At 38.9% G+C, this 21,366-nt stretch overlaps 1 protein-coding gene across 1 annotated transcript; it reads left to right on the forward strand.

Moving 5' to 3' along the window:
- The first annotated feature begins 12,569 nt into the window (after nt 1–12,569).
- LOC140508601 (olfactory receptor 2D2-like) lies at nt 12,570–13,511 on the forward strand. The gene has a single exon (XM_072616513.1). The coding sequence runs from the start codon at nt 12,570–12,572 to the stop codon at nt 13,509–13,511; it is 942 nt and encodes a 313-aa protein (XP_072472614.1).
- The last annotated feature ends 7,855 nt before the right edge of the window (nt 13,512–21,366 follow it).

Raw genomic sequence — 21,366 nt, forward strand, 5'->3', positions numbered from 1 at the left:
TCAATGTTTATTTTACCCTCTGGTTCTGTAATATCAGGGCAGTTGTCTTTGATAATTTCTTTCAAGATCATGTCTAGGATTTTTTTTTTATCATGGTTTTCAGGTAGTCCCATAATTTTTAAATTGTCTCTCCTGGATCTATTTTCCAGGTCAGCTGTTTTTCCAATGAGATATTTCACATTGTCTGGTATTTTTTCATTTCTTTTGCTTTGTTTTATGACTTTTAGATTTTTCATAAAATCATCAGCTTCCATCTCCTCCATTCTAATCTGTAAGGAATTATTTTCTTCAGCGAGTTTTTGGATCTCCTTTTCCATCTGGCCAGTTCTGCTTTTTTAAGGCATTCTTCTCCTCATTGGCTTTTTGGAACGTTTTTGCCATTTGGGTGAGTCTATTCTTAAAGGTACTATTTTCTTCAGCATATTTGGGGTCTTTCTTAGCAAGCTGTTGACTTGTTTTTCATGATTTTCTTGCATTACTCTCATTTCTCTTGCCCATTTTTCCTCCTCGTCTCTTACTTGATTTTCAAAATCCTTTCTGAGCTCTTCCATGGTCTGAGACCGTGTCATATTTTTTCTGGAGTCTCTGGATGTAGGAGCCTTGGCCTTGCTTTCTTCCTCTAGTTGTATGCTTTGTTCTTCCTCTGGTTGTATGCTTTGATCTTCTTCATCTGAAAGGATGGAAGAAAATACCTTTTCACCAAGAAAGCTATCTTCCATAGTCTTACTTTTTCCCTTTTAGGGACATTTTCCCAACCAATTACTTGACTTTTGACCTCTTTGTTAAGTGGAGGGTATACTATCCCAGGTTTCAGAGGTTTTGTGTACATATTTTCAAAGATATCTCTAAGGACATGTTAGTTCTCAATTCCTCCAATGTGGTATAATCAAGGGAGAGATGTTTATTCCTCTCCTGGCCTTCATTCTCATCTGTGAGCAACCACAAGAACTCTTTTCTGCCCTGAAACTATGAATAGGATTCCCTCTCTACAACCACCACTAGTACTGCCATGACAGTGCTCCTCCTCACCTTAGGACCACCATTCAGGACTAAGACCCAGATAAGCTGCTCGATTCCCTCACTATCTGTAGGCTGAGAGTTCTCGAAGCAGTCACTACTGTGGCAGTAGCTGCTGCCACCCTGGTGCTGGGTTGGGGCTGGGGCAGGCCACGTTTCCCTCTCACCCAGGTGAGAGAGCTTTCTCACTGACCTTTGAAGTTGTCTTTGTCATTTGTGGGTTGATAAATCTGGGAACCACAGCAGCTTCCCATGATTCAGTACCTTGAAGACTGCTGTAGTCCTGTTTATGCCGGCACAGCCCACTCTGGGCCATGCTCCACTCTGAGTCTTGTGCAATAGACCCTTCCTGTCGACCTTCCAGGTTGTTTTGGGCTGGATCAGTTTCACTCTGTCATTTGATGGTTTCTACTACTGCAGAATTTGTTGAGAGTCATTTTTCCAGGTATTTTAAGGGGGTTGGGGGGAGAGCTCAAGCAGGTCCATGCTTCTGTTCCACCACCTTGGCTCCTATCCCATCCCTGGATCTCTGTATTGCTGAGAATAGCTAAATCATTCACAGCTTTCATCATACAATATTGGTACTACTGTTTACATGTGATCCTGGTTCAGCTCACTTTACCTTGCATTAGTTCATGAAAGACTTTCCATGTTTTTCTGAAATCATCCTACTTGTTATTTCTTATGTCATTGTATGCCATCATATGCCACTATACTAATATAATTGTTCATCCATTCCTCAGTTAATGAGCATCTCCCCAATTTCTAATACTTAGTCACCCCAAAAGAGCTGTGTATGTGTTGTGTGTGTGTGTGTGTGTGTGTGTGTGTGTGTGTGTAGGTTGCACAAAAGGTTCTTTTCCCTCCTTTTTTAATCCCTTTGGGATACAGACCTAATAATGATATTGCTGGACCAAAGGGTTATGCACAAATTTATAGCACTCTCCCTCTCTATACCCTCCCCTCTTACTAAATCAGTAAACAATTTGATATAGGCTATATATGTGCAATCAGGCAAAACATATTTCCATATTAGTCACACTGAGAAAGAAGAAACAAAAGAAAAATATGCAAAAAAATTAAAGAAAGTGAATATAGTATGCTTTGATCTGCATTCAGAGTTAATCAGTTCTTTCTCTGACTGTGAATGGCATCTTCCATCACAAGTCCTTTGGAATTGTTCTGGATCATTCATAATTGATCAGTGTTGCTGTTACCATTTTCAGTGTTCTCCTGTTCCTACTCCCTTCACTTTGCATCAGTTCATGTAAGTCTTTCCATGTTTTTTTCTAAAATGATCCTGTTCGTCATTTCTTATTACCTTCATATGCTATAGCTTGTTCAGCCATTCCCCAATTGATGTACATCCCCTCAATTTCCAAATCTTTGCCACAACAAAAAAAGCCATAATTAATATTTCTATGGATGTAGGTCCTTTTTCCTTTTTTTAAAAAATATCTCTTTGGGATACAGACCTAGTAATGGTTGAATCAAAAGATATGTACAGTTTGATTGCCCTTTCTGAATGATTGAATCAGTTCACAGTTTCATGAAAAATTTAGTGTCCCAATTTTTCCACATCCTGTCCAACATTTATCATTTTCCTTTTCTGTCATATTAACCAATCTGATAGGTGTAAGGTTGTACCTCAGAATTGTCCCAACTTGCCTTTCTCTAATCAAAAATTATTTAAAACATTTCTTTACATGACTATAGATAGCTTTGATTTCTTCATCTACAAACTGCCTGTTTATGTCCTGTGACCATTTGTCAATTGAGGAATTAACTTATATTCTTACAAATTTGACTCATTTCTCTATATATTTGAAAAATAAAGCCTTTATCAGAAATACTTGCTATAAAACCTGTTTTCTAGTTTTCTGCTTTCCTTCTCATCTTGGTTGCATTGATTTTGTCTGTACAAAACCTTTTACACTTAATATAATAAAAATTGTCTATTTTAGATTTCACTATGTTCTCTATCTCTTGTTTGACCATGAATTCTTCCCTTCTCCAGAGATCTGACAGGTAAACTATTCCTTCCTCTCCTAACTTGCTAACCTTTTATATCTAAATCATGTACCCATTTTGATTTTATCTTGGTATGCAATGTAATATGTTGATCTGTACCTAGTTTCTTCTATCTTGTTTTCCAATTTTCCCAGCAGTTTTTATCAAATAGTGAGTTCTTATCCCAGAAGCTGGAATATTTAGGGTTTATCAAATACTAGGTTACTATGGTCATTTACTACTGTGTCTTGTGTCCTGTGTCCATTCCATTGATCCACCACTCTGTTTCTTAGCCAGCACCAGATGGTTTTGATGGCTGCCTTGTTATAATACAGTTTGACATCTGGCATTGCTAGGCACCGTTCCTTTGCTTTTTTTTCATTGATTTAGTTGTTATTTTTTTCTAGCTCTATAAAATAATTTTTGACAGTTTGGTTTGGCACTCAATAAGTAAATTAATTTGGGCAGAGTTGTCATTTTTATTGTATTGGCTTGGCCTACTCAGGAACAACTGATATTTTTTCAGTTGTTTAGATCTAGATTTATTAATGTGAAAAATGTTTTGTAATTGTGTTCAAATAGTTCGTGGATTTGTCTTAGCAGGTATACTCCTAAATATTTTATATTGTCTCTAGTTATTTTAAATGAAATGGGCTTTGTTGGTCATATATAGATATGCAGATGATTTGTGTGGATTTATTTTATATTCTGCAACTTTGCTAAAGTTGTTAATTATTCATGTAGTTTTTAAATTGATTCTCTAGAATTCTCTAAGTATAACATCATATTATCTGCAAAGAGTGGTAGTTTTCTTCCTCATTGCCTATTCTAATTCTCCCATTTCTTTTTTTTCTCTTTCTGCAAAAGTTAAAATTTCTTATATAATATTGAATAATAGTGGTGATAATAGGCACCCTTGCTTCACCCCAGATTTTACTGGGAAGACTTCTAGCTTGCTCTATTAGAGATAATGATTGCTGATGGTTTTGGATAGAAATTATTTATCATTTTAAGGAAAGCTCCATTTCTTCCTATGCTCTCTAGTGTTTTTTAATAGGAATGGACACTGTATTTTGTAAAAACAAAAAAAATTTTATCATCTATTGGGACAATTATATGATTTTTGTTGGTCTTGTTATTGATATGGTTGATGGTGCTAATAGTTTTGTAACACTGAAACAGCCCTGCATTCCCAGTATAAATCGCACTTGATCATAGTATATGATTCTGGTGACATATTGCTGCAATTTCCTTGTTAATATTTTATTTAAACATTTTACATTAATATCCTTTAGGGAAATTGGTCTATAGTTTCCTTTCTCTGCTTTCTCTTTCCTGGTTTAGATACATGCTTCATATTTGTATCATGAAAGGAATTTAGTAGGAATCCTTCTTCACCTGTTTTTCTAAATAGTTTATATAGTATTAGAATTATTGATTCTTTAAATGTTTTGGTAGAATTCATTTGTGAACCCATCTGTCTCTGGAAGGTTTTTTCTAAGAGAGTTCATTGATGGCTTGTTCAATTTTTTTTTCTCAGTGGAGTTATTTAGGCAATCTGTTAGCTCTTCTGTTAATCTAGGAGATTTATATTTTTATAAATATTCATTGATCACACTCAGATTTTTGACTATGTTAGCACCAAATATTTCCTAATGATTACTTTGATTTCCTCTTCACTGGTGGTGAATTCATCCTTTTCATTTTTGATTATGGATATTTGATTTTCTTCTTTTTTTAAGTCAAATTAACCAATGGTTATCTCTCTTGTTGTTGTTGTTTTTGTTGTTTTATAAAACCAGCTCCTAGTCCTATTTATTAGCTCAATAGTTTCTTTACTTTCAATTTTATTAATTTTACCTTTGGTTTTAAGGATTTTCAATTTGGAGATTTTTAATTTATTCTCTTTTCTCTTTTTTTAGTTGCATGCCCAACTCATTGATCTGTTCTTACTCTATTTTATTGATGTAAAAATTTAGAAAAATATATTTTCCTCTAAGTACTACTTTGACTACATCCCATAAATGTTGGTATGCTGTTTCCTTGTTTTCATTCTCTTTAATGATTACCCACTTATTCTTTAGGATTAGATTATTTCAGTTCCAATTTATTTTTTATCTATATTTCCATTGCTCTTTGTTGAATGTAATTTTATTTCATTATCATCTGAAAAAGATGCATTTAATATGTCTACATTTTTACATTTATTTTGAGGGCCTTATGTCCTAATACATGGTCAGGTTTTGTGCAGGTGCCATGTACTGCTGAGAAAAAGGTATATTCTTTTATATCCATATTGAATTTTCACCATGGGTCTGTCATTTCTAACTTTTCTAAAATTCTATTCACCTCTTTAACTACTTTCTGATTTGTTTTGTGGTTGCCTTTATCTAGTTCTGAGAGGGGAAAGTTGAAGTTCCCCATTAGTATAGTTTTTCTGTCTATTTCCTCCTGTTTCCTCACTTCACTTCTTCTTTAAGATGCTATGTAAGATACTATGCTATATGTAAGATACTATGTAAGATACTATCTTTAGTATTGATTGTGCTTGATTGTCTATGGCACTTTTTAGCAAGATGTAATTTCCTTCCTTATCATTTGTAATCAGATCTATTTTAACTTTTGCTTTGTATGAGATCACAATCACTATCCCTGCTTTTTTTTTTACTTCAGCTGAAGCATAATAGATTCTGCCGCAGCCCTTATTTTTACTTTATATGTGTGTATCTCTGTTTCAAGTGTATTTCTTGTAAACAACATAATGTAAGATTCTTGTTTTTAATCCATTCTGCTATCCACTTCCATTCTATGGGAGAGTTCATCCCATTCATATTCACAGTTATGATTACTAACTGTGTGTTTCCTTCCATCCTATTTTTCCTTCTTTCTCTCCATTCACCCTTTCCCTCCTCACCAATGTCTGGCTTCTGACCCCTATCTCCTCCAATCTGCTCTCCCTTCTGTCAGTCATCCGCACTTTAATTAGCCCCCTGCCCTACTATTTCCCTGTAAGGTAAGGTAGATTTCTATACACAGCTGAGTGTGTATGTTATTCCATCTTTCAGCCAGTTCTGATGAGAATAAGGTTCAAGGATTCCCCACAATCTTCCCCTCCATTATGAGAGTTACTTCTTGCTTTTTTGATGTGAGATAATTTACCCTGTTCTGCCTCTATCTTCTGCTCCTAATCCTCTTTCTCTTTCCTTAATTATTTTTTAAATTTCCCCACCTCCAAGTCACTTTATACCCTCACTCTCTATCTAGGTATACTCCCTTCTAACTACATTCTTAGTGATATAACAGTTAATAATTACAAGTATCATCTTCTCCTGTAGGAAAGTAAACAGTTTAGTCTTATTGAATCCTTTATCTTTTACATTTTTTATCCTTTTATGCTTCTCTTGAGTTTTGATAATGAAAATTAAGCTTTTTGTTCAGTTTTGGTCTTTTCCTCTGGAAGGTTTGAAAGCTTTCTATTTCACTGAATGACTATTTTTCCCCTTAAGGATTATGCTCAATTTTTCCTGGTAGGTGATTCTTGGTTGTAGTTCTACCTCCTTTGCCTTCCAGAATATCATGTTCCATGACCTCTGATCCTTTAATGCTGCAGCTGCTAAGTCCTGTGTAATCCTGACTGTGGCTCTCTGATATTTGAATTCTTAATTTCTGGCTATATGCAACACTTTTTATTTACCTGGGATCTCTGGAATTTGGCTACAATATTCCTAGGAGTTTTCATGTGAGGATCTCTTTCTGGAGGTGATTGGTCTATTCTTTCCATTTATATTTTGCCCTCTGGTTGTAGGATATTAAGGCTGTTTTTGTTGATAATTTCCTGAAGGATGATGTCTAGGTCTTCCTTTTGATCATGACTTTCAGGTAATCCAATGATTCTTAATTTATCTCTCCTGGATCACTTTTCCACTTCAGTTGTTTTTCCGATAAAGTATTTTATATTTTCTTCTATTTTTTTCATTCTTTTGATTTTGTTTAACTGATTTTGATGGTAGTCATTAGTTTCTACTTGCCCAATTGTAATTTTTAAGGAGCTATTTTCTCCAATTAGCTTCTTTCAAATTTCCCTTTTCATTTGGCAAATTTGTTTTGTTCAGTAAATTTTTATATTTGTTTTTCCTTTTTTTGTGTTCCCTTTATCAAACTGTTCACTTTTTTGATGATTCTCTTGCATCATTCTCATTTCTTTTCCCAATTTTTCCCCCAATTTTCTTATTTGATTGCTAAACTCCTTTTTGAACTCTTTTATGAGTTATTTTTGAACTTGAGTCTAATTCACATTTTTTGGGGGGCTTTGCATGTAGGCCTTTTGGCATTCTTGTGCTCTTCTGAGTTTGGGTCTTAATCTTCCTAGTCACCATAACTTTGTATGGTCAGATTCATACTTTTCCTTGTTTGTTTGTTTTTTGTTATATTTTTCCAGTTTTTTCCCTTACTTTTAATGTGAGTTCTGGTTCTGGGGTGGAAGAGACACTGTCCCAAGCTTATTGTTCCAGGGACTGTAGACTTTGGCTGTTTGCCTGGTTATGAACTGGGGTTCTCTGAGGTCCACATGGTGCCCAAATTCCTACTTTAGTACTGAGAGGGCAGCGTGGGATTTAATGAGACTGGCAGTGGTGGAGGCCAAAGGGGTGTGGTCTGGTGCTTTCTTTAGGCATATAGGGGATCCCTGTGTCACACCAGGGCCAAGGAAGTTCTTACTGCTAACTTGCTGCTGCACAGTGGTAGAGGTTGGGTAGGCATGTGGGCTGGCTAGTGCTTCACAGTGCCACAGAAGTCTGGCAGCTCACCTGGTGCTGTACTGAGACATATGAGGATTCTAGCACTTTTGTGTGCCCATGCACATGCTACTGCTCTGAGACAAGTGGAGGGTCCCAGAGTTGATGTTTAACCGCTCATGTGGCGTCACCCGAGGGTTCAGGTCCTTCTGCTGGCTTGCTAAGGCAGAGCTTGCTGCAGGCTTGCTGGGATTCTTCCTGTACTGGACTGTGCTCACCTTTTTGCCAGAGTTAGATATATCTCTACTGCTGACTTTCCAAGTTTCTTGGACTAGAAGATTTTTTTACCCCATCTTTTTACTGGGTTCTACCATTCCAGAATTCATTTTGGAGGGCTATTTTATGCTTGTTCGAAGGTGAATGGGGAGAAGTCCAAAAGTGATTTTCTGCTTATACCAACATTTTGGCTCTAGGAACTCTTGTATATCATATCATTTGAATGAACTAATTGATTTTAATGGAAGGAGGAAATAATGCAATCATGGTCTCCAGAAGACTTTAAAGTAGGTTTCTGGGGAGGCAATAATAACAACCAGTATTTACATAGTTCTTAAAGCACTTTAAAAAGATGATCTCTTTTTATTCTCATAACAACCCTGAGAGGTAGGTGCTATTATTATCCTCATTTGACAGATGAAGAAACTGAGGCAGGCTGAGATTAAATGACTAAGAAGAAGGTATCAGGAGCTAAGAAAATTTGAATAAAGATTGCAATAATTCATATTTACCTATTTCTTCCCTTCTTTTCTCCCACTCCCATTTCATATCCCAAATGAGTATGCTATAATGAGAAAGTTCCTTCCTTTTCTCTTTCCTCCTTCTAAGGTCTCCATTTTTAGAAAATTTTTCTGATAATAGGAATTCCCAGGAAACCTAATCCCAGATAATCTCCTGGGGAGGTTGGTTGGGCAGGACAGAAGGAGGCAGATGCTTCTTGGAGGAGCTGAAGGAAACAGGTGCTTCTCTCTCTGGTTTCTCTGAGGAGATTTGACTATCACACAGGGTCATAAAAAGCCTAGATAATTGGCCATTGGGGACATAGCTTCTCCTGTCATGAGCAGGGCTAGGGAGCCCTCTCCCTAGGCACTGCTTCACTGTTTCTCAGAAGCTGAAAAACTTTTCTGTGCTGGCTAAAAGGACTCCTCTCTCTGAAAGAAGCAGTAGCTTGAGAGCAGGGCAAGGAACAGTGAGTGGGAGTGTAGAGGAAGAAAAGGTGGGAGATTAAGCCCATGAATACTTTGGAATCTAGAGCCTGTCTACTGGCCTTTTGGAGTAGCCTGGAATTCACTGGCTATGCAGGAGACATAGATTCTTGGTCTGACCCTCACTCAATTCTCTTTTCAAAGAAGCAAGTGACCTATCCACTGGAGAGATCTGTGTTTCACTTTCCTGCAGGGTGAGGCAAGGGTTCTGTATGTAAGAGCTGGTCTGGACAAGGGAAAAGGAGCAAGGAGCAAGTAGAAGAGAAAGAAAAAGCAGGAAATAAAGAGTCAAAAGAGGGGAGATTTGGAGATTTTCAGAGGCAGAGATTCGGAACTGATTGAGAGGCTGACAGAAGCTTGGTCAGAAAATGGAGGAAATGTGAAGACAGGAAAGCTCTCCACGTCCTATCTCCCCCCCTCCTCCCCATTCCCACACTTTCCCCACTTCTCTTTCCCACTCTTACTTCTGTGTTGCCATCCTTTCTACTCATTCTCTTTCCTTGTCCTCAATATTCCATCTTTTTCCCAGGCATTCCCACTTCCTCCAACCTTATACCCCTGCAACACCTAGACTAAAGCTTGATTACCTAAGGTCCATTGGTCCATGGATAGATTTGGAAGATCTGTGAACTTGGATGTGGGGTAAATGTATCATTGTTTCAACTAACCTTTCACTTTTCTTTGTAATCCTGTGTAATCCTGTGTGTAATTCTGTGCCTTTTAAAACAGATTTTTGAGAAGGGTTTCATGAGCTTCAGCAGACTTCTATATGGGTCCAGTACACAAAAAAGTTAAGAAGTTTTGCCTGAACCCTTGCCTTAGACTCTCTGTCTCTTACTGCTCCTCATCCCCTTTACCTTCCTACTTGCTTTATTTCCACATCCCTATGTTGGAAGGTCAAAGATTTAAATATTCAGGCATTATCACCTCTCTTTCAGATGGGTAAACTGAGGCCAAGAGAGCTTAAGTGGCTTACCTGAGGTCACCCAGGTAGGAAACACCTATACTAGGATTACAAATAAGATTATCAGACTTTGCACCTTTCCCTGTTGTGACTGTACCGTAGAGAGGATCTAGGAAGAAATACCATGAGGTTCTTCATCATTTCTTTTCTTCATTTCCTACTTCTCCTACTTCTCTGACCATATTTTCTCTGACCCTGATAGTTCCTTCTTGGCTATTTTTTCCCTAAATGTGGACACTCTCCAAGGTACTGTGTTCTGTTATCTCCTCTCTGTGTTGGAAGACAAGAGAATGAGACTGGGGATGAGATGAGGAAGAAGTTATGATTCAGTGTCTGAGGAGGATCAAGTTGGTGCATCCATGACTGAGGATGGATCTGTTACAGGGTAGAGAGGGAACTGATAAATGTGAGAGTGAGGATGGGGAAGTGATGGTTCTGGGACTAATGATAAGAATTTTATGGATTTTTTCTAAGTATAAGTGAATGGCTAGATGAGAGAATCAATGACAAAGCATTTATTAAGTATTTGCTTTGTGCCAAACACAGGGTATATGAATAGAAAAGTAAGTCAATTCATACTCTCAGAACACTAACATTTTTATGTGACACCAAAACCTTTGAAGGGTGCAAGAAAAAATAGAGAAGGCAATACATTTTCTTTAGTGTCCTTTCCTCTGATCAACCTATATCCATTTCTGACACTGAAGCATTTGGCAGTGCTAAGGAATTTGGTGACAAGAATTTTCTTTTATGGGTCATCAGTAGCTGCACCTACTGAAGAAGTGAGTGTTGCAACACCTTCACAGGAAGTTGTCAAATCATTTCCTTCCAGGGACTGCTCCCCTGAAGGATGGCTGTAGGAGCAGGGTTGGAAACAGTGTTGGGGATCTGGGGATGTAAAGTGAGGAGGGATGAAACTATTCCTGGCGATCTTAGGAGAAGGGTCTTGGCTCATTTCTATTGGTTTATGAAGAGATGTGATATTTCAAGTAGTGGTGGTGGCTTGGAACCCTGGTGCATGCTTCATTCTGTCTCTCCCTGAGACTGCAGGGAAGTTGATGGCTTATCAAGTTGTAATAGGGAATTTTATGTATCTGTGTCAAGGCATAGGAGAAGTAATGGACCTGTGACTGAGGATGGGAGATATAATGGATCTGGGACTGCAGTACAAGTGTCAGTGGATCTGTGCCTGGGCATGTAGGAGAAAACAAGGTATCTATGACTGGAAAGAAGATTGTTGATGCATTTGTGAAGGAGATATGGGTGGAGAAGTTGATTCATCTCTGACTAAGTAGGAGGGATGTCAATCAATCTGTCACTGAGCATAGGAGAAATAGTGGAGTTTCCAGTAGGGATGAGAGAGCTGATAGATTTATTACTGGGGAAAATGAGGAAGTGGCTTCCTTAGTGCCTTGTTTGCCAAATACTATAGGAGAGAGTCATGCAGGTCATTGTCTTATTCCAACACAAAGAGCCCTCATTCACCCCAGAAGGGCCCTTGGTGCTTCTCTACAAACATGGAGTCAGCAATTGCCCTTACCTTTCTACTTTAAGCAGAAAAATCAAGGTCATCCAGGTCCATGATTTTCATCCTTCCTTCTCTCCATTCCCTAGTTCTCCTACCTCACTGGCCATGCTTTCTCTGACCCTGATAGCTTTTCCTCTTCCAGCTTTTCCATAAATATGGGTGTGCTTGAAGGTCCTAGCTTCTGTTCTCTTTTCTCTAGGCACTATCTTCCTCACTGACTCCATCTACTCCCAGACCAATATGACTAACATTTTGACTCTCAGACCTCTATCTAGAGCCCTGATTGCCTTTCTCAGTATCTCCAGATTTTCAGTGCACCTCTCTACCTGAAGGGATCTCCTGACAATTACTTAATCTCAGTATGGCAAAACAGAACTCCTCTTCTCCCTTCCTCTACAACCCATCAATGAGCTTACTTTTGGACTTGCCTGTTCCTCTAGCTGACACTACTATCTTCTTCTCAGTCATCTAGGCTGAAGATCCCACATTATCTCCAAATGTGTAATATAAGTAAAGAATTCTGCAAAACTTGAAGTATCACACAGATGTTGTTGCTGCTGAATTTCCTTTTTCTTCCTTATCCACCTAGTCAGGTGCCAAGTCCTGCAGATTCTACCTCTAAAAGCCCTCTAGGGTCTCTCCTGTCCCCTTCATCCACATACCCAAATGCTCTACTTTAGGCCTCTCACCTGGGCTCATCAATAGCTTCCTCACTGATCTCCTTGCCTTCAGTCTTCCTCATGTGCAATTTCCCCTATAAATGCTGATTAAAATGTTCAGAAAAAGCACATTTCTGAGCAGGTCACTTACCTAATCAGAAAACTTCAGGGGCAAGGAAAGAAGCCTTAACCCCTCATCCTGGTATTCAAGTCTCTCCTAGTCAAGCCCAATTCAGTTTTTAATGATCTTATTATAGAAACTATCTAAGTCGAACTGAAGGTGGCTTCTTCATCTGAGGAACTCAGAGGGCTCTGCTTCCCTATGCCCTTTTCCAGTGTTGCAGTCCTAAGCTCCATCATCTTCTCTTTTTCTCTTTCCAGGGTCCTATTGTCTCAATGTCCCCAGCACCAAATCACAGTTCTGTTACTGAATTTATCCTGCTTGGTTTCTCCAGTGACCCCACCTCAAATAGGATCCTTTTCATCATCTTTCTCTTTCTGTACCTCTGCTCAGTCCTGGGCAATGGAGTCATCATTATGCTGATCTACCTGGATTTGCACCTCCACACACCTATGTACTTTTTCCTCAGCATTCTCTCCCTACTGGACATGGGTTATGTCACTACCACGATGCCTCAGATGTTGGCACATCTGCTTTCCAGTTCTAAGCTCATCTCCTTTGAAGGCTGCTGGCTGCAGATGTATGTATTTGGTGCTCTGGGTCTCACTGAGTGCATCTTTTTTGTGGTCATGGCCTATGACCGTTATGTAGCCATCTGCTTCCCACTGCGTTACATGCTCATCCTCAACTGGGATCTGTGTGTCAGGTTGGTGATAGGGACCTGTGCTTCTGGTTTCTTCTTCTCCCTAGTCCATACCTTTTTTACCATGAATCTCCCCTACTGTGGTCCTAATATGGTGAACCACTACTTCTGTGAGGGTCCCTCAGTTCGGAGCCTGGCTTGCATGGACACACACCTTATTGAGATGGTAGACTTAGTCCTTAGCATCGTCATGGTATTAGGGCCTCTGTCACTCATCCTGATCTCCTATGTCCGCATCACCTTGGCCGTCCTCAAGATCAAGTCCACCCAAAGCCGCTGTAAAGCCTTCTCCACTTGTGCTTCCCACCTAACTGTGGTCACTCTGTTCTATGCACCTGCCATATATATCTATATGAGGCCCACTTCCAGCTATAACCCAGAGAGAGATAAGCAGATCTCACTCTTCTACAATGTGTTCACTGCCCTGCTCAACCCTGTGGTCTACAGCCTTAGGAATAAGGACATAAAGGCAGCATTCATCAAGGTAGTAGTGCAGAACAAAGTGGTCTGGTGAGTAGAGAGTCTTGAAATAGACTATTCTTCCCTTTCATTTTTCTTTTTGAAACTCTTTCCCTAGCTCAACCAGGCTAGAAGTATAGTTATCACTTATGGTACCAACTCCGCTGCTGCTCAGCACGCTTTATCCCATTCCATTATTGATCTGGGCCAATCTGCCCATCTGTAGGCAGCCTGGTTTCCTCTTCCTCTTGTCCTCTCATTACTTGCTCTTGAGGGGCTCAGCATATTGTTGCTGTAGTTAATGTATCCAACTGATTAGTTTTATCCCTATCACATATGAGAACTCCCAAACTCAGTTGATTTACTAGCCTTAGCCTCCCACAATAGCAAGGATTGTAGGTATGCGCTACCATCCAGGGCAGGCAGGGCCCATTCATTCCTACAGGTCTTGAGACCTTGGTCTGTGACCTACAACAGGCCTATAGCATCACTTACCTTCCAGAGTTAACCAGAACAAAGTAGAATTCATCTTAGTCCTCATCATCCTCATGGATGAAGAAAGGCTAGTCTAACATTTGGAATCTCTTCTCAGAAACAGAAGTTTAAACTCAGAGATCTCCTCCTCATCTATAAAGTAGGGATGAAAATATTTGCCCTTTTCTCCCTCACAAGGTAATTATAAGGAAAGTACTTTGCAATCTTTAAAGGGTCACATATATTACATATAATTACCTAATACTAATGATATACAGTTGCATGGAAGGAATCACTCACAAATTATTTACAGAGTTTTCACTACATTCCTCCCCATGTATCAGTCCTGTGGGAGGCTCTAGTGAAGGCCAGAAAGTAATCTTTGCCCACAACAGAAGGTCAAAGAAAACTTACCTGAGGGAGACACCTAGGAATAGTAGGCATGTAGCCCCTTATCAGTCAGAGGCTGATGGGAAATGTAGTTTTACTCACCTGGAAGGAGGGACTGGATGACTTCAACACATAGAATCCAAGGAGCATTGAAGCCTCAGGGTTGGATGCCCCCAGTGGAAGGCAAGGGAGGTATGGTGCTGCCTTGAACTGAACATAATTGTGAGCAATCAGACCCTCACCTGGCTCCCATTTGCACTTAAGGACTGACCTACCTGGAGAAAATTGACTGTAATACTCACAGTGGATGAATTTATCCCCTCTATACTTCCTCCTTTCCTGTTTCACAGCATCCTGCAAAAATTGGTCTGGTACTTATACATTTGTTTCTTTGATGTTGGTACTTCTATTATGGGTTTCATCTCTACATAAAAACAAGCTGTTTTTCATTGCACTTTGAGTGTTTTCTATACATGAGTATACAACAGGGGAGGTGGGAAGGAGGAAAGAAAAACAAACCTGTAGACAAATGGCCCTAACCTGAACCATGACCTTTTATTGAATCTCTGTGTGTGTCTCTACCTCTGTTATTTCTCTATTGCTCTGTCTCTCCATTTCTCCCTTTCAATACCTTTTTCAATCTCTTGTCCAATTTCTCTCTCTCCCCTTCTCTCTTTCTCTCCTCTCTCTCCCCATCCCATTCTATTTCTCTCTGTCTTTTTTGTCTGCCTTTTGTCTATCTCTCTTTGAAAAACTCTCTCTCCTTTTCTCTCTCTTTGTCTCTATCTCTGTTTTGTCTTTCTCTTTCCATCCCTCTTTCTCTTTCTCCCTCTATTTGTGTCTGTCTCCATCTCTGCTACTCTCTCTCTCTCTCTCTCTCTCCCTCTCTCCCTTTCTCCTCCTCTCACACACATAAAAACACAAACAAAAGGGAACCAAGTGCTTTTTTAAAACTCCTAGAATGTGACCTTTGTAGAAAGTGAGAGGCCCAAATTTCAATGGCCTAGAACACCTACGGATGGCATCATAGCACTTGTGGGATTTTATCTAATCACTGAATGTGTTTATAGTAGTGGATGAAAAGGAGAAGGTAGAGAAACATAAGCAAATCTCTGCTTCTTGCTACAAATGTGATTTTGGGAAAGCAACTTCTCCTCTCTGATATTTAGTTTCTTCATCTCTAAATTAAGAGACTAAACCAGATCATTGAAAAAAATTTTTTTCTAGCTTTAAAGTCAAAGGTCTTAGGATCCCTAATCACAGAGGCAAAAATGAGACTAGGTAAATGCTGGAATGGAGGAGCTAGAGAGTTTTCATTTCAATTCAACACACTTTTATTATTTGTAAAACTCTTCACACGTTCCCTGGCTCATAGAAAGTAATATATAAATGCTTATTTGCTCCTCCGTCTTCCATCCTTGTCACCTCTCCTACTGAACATGAACTGTGGATGGAAATAGGCACTGGGAGAGATAAAAGGATGACAGTAACACTGCCCTGACCTTATAGTTTAAGAAGGGAAAAGCTAGGCAAACAAAAGATCCAAGAGAGACTGTGGTGAGAGTCTTTGGTGAGGCACAAATTCCATTTGGTTCAGCAGGTACTAAGTGCTTAGTATGCGCCTGTCACTGTGCTGGGCAACAGATATAGGAAGACAGACACTTGCTCCAAGCTCACTGGCCCAACACCCTTTACAACAGCAGTTTCAGTCCCAAGAGAGCAAATAATGACTCATGCCCCCAGGATTTTAGAAGTAACTTTGAGGTATGATTGCTTCTTATTCTATCACTTGAGAGCCCTGTATCGTTCAGGCAATATTCCCAGCATCAAGGGTGACCATGAATATGCCAGCATAGTTCTGAATGACAAAGTATAGCAGATTCTCCACATAGAAGGCAGAAGTAAAACATTTAATCAGACACAAGAAAGCCAAATCGCAATACCAGCAAGCCAGATCTGTCATAGTAACCAAGAAATCAGTATGCATCAGCCCTGCAAGGGACAAAGGCATTTCCAAGCCTTCCCCTTTCTGCCTCACCCCTCCCTCTGCCCCCTCCCCAGGGTCTTCCCACAAACACCTACAGGTGTAGTTGTGCCTGCTTGCCTGTGTCCTTCCCAGCTCTTTCTAGCTTGACCAACTTCCTCTCTGCTCTGCTCCACCCTTTCTGTTCCACCCATTCAGCAAGCTCCTCCCACCATGTGTTCCTTAGGCTTCTATGTGATCTAAGCAGGTCACATGGCCTATTAATGAATGAGAAAGATCTTCCCATTTAAATTACCATCACATTTGTTCCCAAGATCTTTTGCATTCATTGCATAGGTTGGTAGAACTGGTGTCAACAAAATTATAACAGGGATAACAGAAAATAAGCATATGAAACAATATCTAAGGCAAACTGGTGTCAATAGAACTTTGCATCAATATAGCAGGGATCACACAAAACAAGCATATAAAACAATATCTTAGTGTGGTATTTAAGCAAAAGTACCCCAACATTCCCCCCCTAACAAATGGGGCCCAAAATCTTGGGGTAAGGGGTGAAGGTCTCTTCTTCCATAGATACTTCCCACTGAGACTGGACGTAGAGCTGTCTGTGGCCCAAGAGATCCCATTTAAGGAGTCAGTTCTTTAAGTGGCTTCCAGAGATTGATTGATACAATGTCCAGGGGTGACACATCACAGTTGTGGACAAGGGTTGACATCTGGCTTAAGGAATTAGGCATCTGCAGCTGGAGGGTATAGATACAGGAAACAAATCTACCAAACAAGTTAAACAGACAAACAGCCAGAAAGAAACAAGGAGACAATAACCAGAAGCAGGGTAGATATAGGTCAGCTGTGCTTCTGGAGTCCATGAACTCACTCCCATAACCTCATTCATGGTAGATTATGTGAGGTAAGAGTACAATTTGGTAATCATCTTCTCCTGAATAAGCAACAGCTGTGGTATTATCTTTCGCATGTGCTATAATTTCGGCAGTCTTTGGAACATTATCTGGCTCCTGTTTTACTCATACTTTGGCTCCCAATTTTATTCTATCAGTAGAATCCAGTCCTTTTGTTCCTCTGCTAGTTATTTCTGAAGGAAGGTCAGTTTCCACATGGGGTATTGTTTCACAAGGAATAATAATCACTTGAAACTTTTTTCATTTTTGCAAGACTGTATGAGTTCATCTGAACTTTGGAATGTCACCATAATTTCTCCTTGATAATTAGAATCTAACACTCCAGCCAATACATGTATTCCTCAAGCTGCTAATCTTGATTTAGGTAATATCCGTCCAAAATGATTTTTAGGGATTCTTATACATATTCCAGTGGAGATTTTTCTTATTTCTTTTCTATCTAACCTAAAGTCCTGTAAACAATGTAAAACATAGCCTACTCAATCAGGTGTCCCTGGATACAGTGCTGGGACATCTAGCCTCACAGTCCAGTACTCAACATTTGGGATCTTATGTGTTTGTTATTTTCTAATTTGCAGATCTGGGGTCATCATTCTGGCTAGAGGTGTACTTCCTCCCAATGGTCTACTCTTCAAATTATGCAAACCAGTGAACAAAATATTTTTCCAATGTTGATAAGAATCATTAGAACTTAACTTCCTTAACTGTTCTTTCAATTAACCTAGATGCTTTCATGGAATATGATATGTCCATTCTATATGTTTAATACACTATATTTCTTCATTTCATTATCTTTGAAATGTGACCCATTGTCACTTTGCATCTGCAGTGGGGTTCTATAATATAGACTTATGATACATAGAATTTTGCAGGAGTTTTTCTGGGTTACATTCTTATAGGAATAAGCTGCTATTACATCTGAATAGATGTGAACACAAGTACATATAAATTTGCATACTTTAGCTTAGGGTAGAAATTCAATGTAATCTATTTGCCAAATCTGGGCTGGTACATTTCCCCTTGCTATCTCTCCAGTTACTTCCCTAGGAACAGTTTGTTCCTTTTCCAATGTGTGTGTGTGTGTGTGTGTGTGTGTGTGTGTGTGTGTGTGTGTGTGTGTGTGTGTGTGTGTATATAATATAATATAATATATATAATATAATATATATATATATAATATTCATCTGCTACTTATTTTTAACAATGAATGAGAGATACTAATACCTTGGTCTTCTGCCCACTGATGTGTCACCTGGGCCGCTAAATGACTGGCCATTAGATGGACCCATTTTGCTAGTACCATATCATCAGTTGGTGTCAGAATAGGGACAATACATTGAGTAGCAGTCTTTACTAGTTGATCAGGGTGTGCACTGTACTCACGTTCTGGCATGGTGATGGCCATGTGAGCATCTACATGAAAAACCGACAAATTAGTAACCAAAAACATGTCCTATATATATTCCCATAATTCTTTGCCCCAGACTTGTTTGTCATCAATTTCCCAATTTTGATTTTTCCACATGGGCATCCATGGAGCTAACCCACTAGCAACTGCTTATGTATCAGTGAATATGTGACTTGTTCTGTTTTGATAGCTTGATGTATTACCATTAGTTCAACATATTGACTACTTCCACCTCTTCCAGTACTTTCCAAAGTCCACCTAGTACATGGGTTATAGGCTACCGCTTTCCAGTGTCTTTTGTGGCCAAAATATTTTGCTTTCTCATCAGTAAACCATGCATGTCTCTTTTGTTCTTCAGTTCATCCATCATATCCCTCATTCCATTTTACCAAGGACTGGACCAACTGTTGCTTTGGGTCAGAGGGTTTATCATTTACCTCAGTATCTATGTTTGCTGTAGGTTCATGTAAAGAAGAAATTTCACTTTTGCCAGCTTTAGGTCTCTTTTGAATATACCATTTCCATTTAATTATGCTAACCTCTTGAGCATATCCAATTCTGTGAGAAGTTGGGTTACTCATTACTCAGGTAATAATTGGAATTCCAGGCTTTAATATTACCTCCTGGCCCAAAGGCAGTTGGTCAGTCTTGACAAAAGCCCAATATGCAGCTAACTATTGCTTTCAAAAGGGGTATATTGAATTCCAGATGAAGGGAGTGTCCTAGACCAAAATCCTATGGGTACATTTCAGTTTTGTTGTTTTTGCAATAAACTCCAGTTTGCATATTCATTCTGTACAATCACTTGTAATTCCACCAGGCCATTTTGCATAAGCCATAAATCTAGGGCTGTGCTTCTTCAAAAGCTTTACTCTTGTCAAGTCCCCAATGAAGTTCATATTTTTTCCTAGTAATTTTACATAAGGGTTTCAAAATTTGTCTTAGATGGGGTACATGATGTCACCTATATCCAAATAATCCTATAAACTTTTGGGCCTCTTTCTTATATTGGTGGGGATAGGAAAAGCCTGAATCTTGTGTCAGACTTGTGGAAGAATCTCTTGCAGGCCCTTATTCCATTGTATACCCCAAAATTTAAGGGTTTGAGGTTGTCCTTGATTGTTTGCAGGATTAATTTCCCACTCTTCATTTTCATATGCTCAGTTAAAAGCATCAAACTCTTCTCCACTTCATTACATTTTTCCTTGTATCATAATATTATCTATGTAGTGGGTAACTGTATACCAGGTAGCTCTAGTTCATCTAAATGTTCAGCTGCAATCCTATGACAAATAGTAGGGCTATGGAGAAATCCTTGTGGCAAGCATGTAAAAGTATATTGTCAGCCTTGTCAAGTGAAAGCAAATTGTTCCCATTGTTTAGAATCTATTGGGATAGTAAAGAAAGCATTGGCTAAATCAATAACTGTGTACCAAGTCCCATCATATTTCTAGATCCTTTCTATTAAGGTAATAATGGTTTCTGGAAGAGCAGCATACAAGGGAAGGGTCACCTTATTCAATTGTCTGTAATCCACTGTTGTCCTTCATGTCCCATCTGAATTTCATACTGGCCAGAGAGGATTATTCCATCAAGTGTTCCATCTTGCTTCAACATTTTCCTTTATAGTTCTGGTAATTTCATCTTGTCCACCTGGTACAAACTGTGTTAAAGTCATTACTTTAGAAGGTTCAGGTAAAGTGACTGGATCCATTTTTTATTTTACCCTATTAATTCTACTAATTCCTATCTTCCTTACTGTAAATTGATATCTTCCCTCAGGGAAATTTTAATATATTCCAATTATATATTCAGGAATGGACACGATTACCATGATATATTCTTTTTTAGGTAATTTTTCAGTTTTCATCACTAGTTTGACTTGTCTGGCTGATATTTCAGCCCCTCCCAGTCCTGTGATGGTGATGAGAGTTTCATGTTTAAACTTATCAGGGTTTCCATTTATAAGGGAGGTCTCCACCCCATGTCTATTGATGCCCTAGGTACAGCATTTGATCTGTTTTTCCAATATATGGTCAAATTGATATGGGGTCTGTAATTCCATCTGTGTGTTTCTTTAATCTGAGCTGAGGCTTGACCAATTTCCTATTCTCTATGAAGGTGTGAGAAACTTGGACAAGGTATTCAATAGGAATACTACCTATGCTTCCAAAATCTATCCCAGCTCTCAATAAACCAGTAAAAAATTCTTTCCTTGTCAATCTATTCTGACTTTGAATCTGCTAGCTGTTTGCTTTTCCCTTTCAGAAAATTTATCTTTTCCCCAGTTCCCAAAGTCATTTAACTGTGAAACCTTGTTTAGCACCTCCTAAAGAGGGTTCCCTATTTCCCCAATTATTAGTCAAAACTAGATTTTTGTAAGCAGGAAGAACCGTCTTCCCTATTATATTGCTATGGCAAACTGGTAAGGGGGTATCATATTATGCATGTTCATTTCTGATCATTATAGCAGTCTTCATTACCTCCTCCTTTAATTTTTCTTATATAGTCCCTAAGTGAATACCAGAATCTATCTCCACTAGGCCCCATAGAATCAGTAGGACCCTATGTGCTACATTCTTCTGCAGGCAAAACTAACAAATTTATTGTATTATTATCTCCTCACATATTTTAATCTCTAAAGGCTTGCTGTACAAAAAGATTCTGACTGATACCTATAAACTTGAAATAATCCAGGCCATCGATAGATACTCCTATGGTTTCTTCATCA

The sequence above is a fragment of the Notamacropus eugenii genome, chromosome 5, assembly GCF_028372415.1.
Source record: "Notamacropus eugenii isolate mMacEug1 chromosome 5, mMacEug1.pri_v2, whole genome shotgun sequence".
NCBI classification, from domain to species: Eukaryota; Metazoa; Chordata; class Mammalia; order Diprotodontia; family Macropodidae; genus Notamacropus; species Notamacropus eugenii.

Excerpts from the sequence above, each read along its gene's own strand:
- LOC140508601 (XM_072616513.1), top strand. The coding sequence starts at position 12,570 with ATGTCCCCAGCACCAAATCACAGTTCTGTTACTGAATTTATCCTGCTT.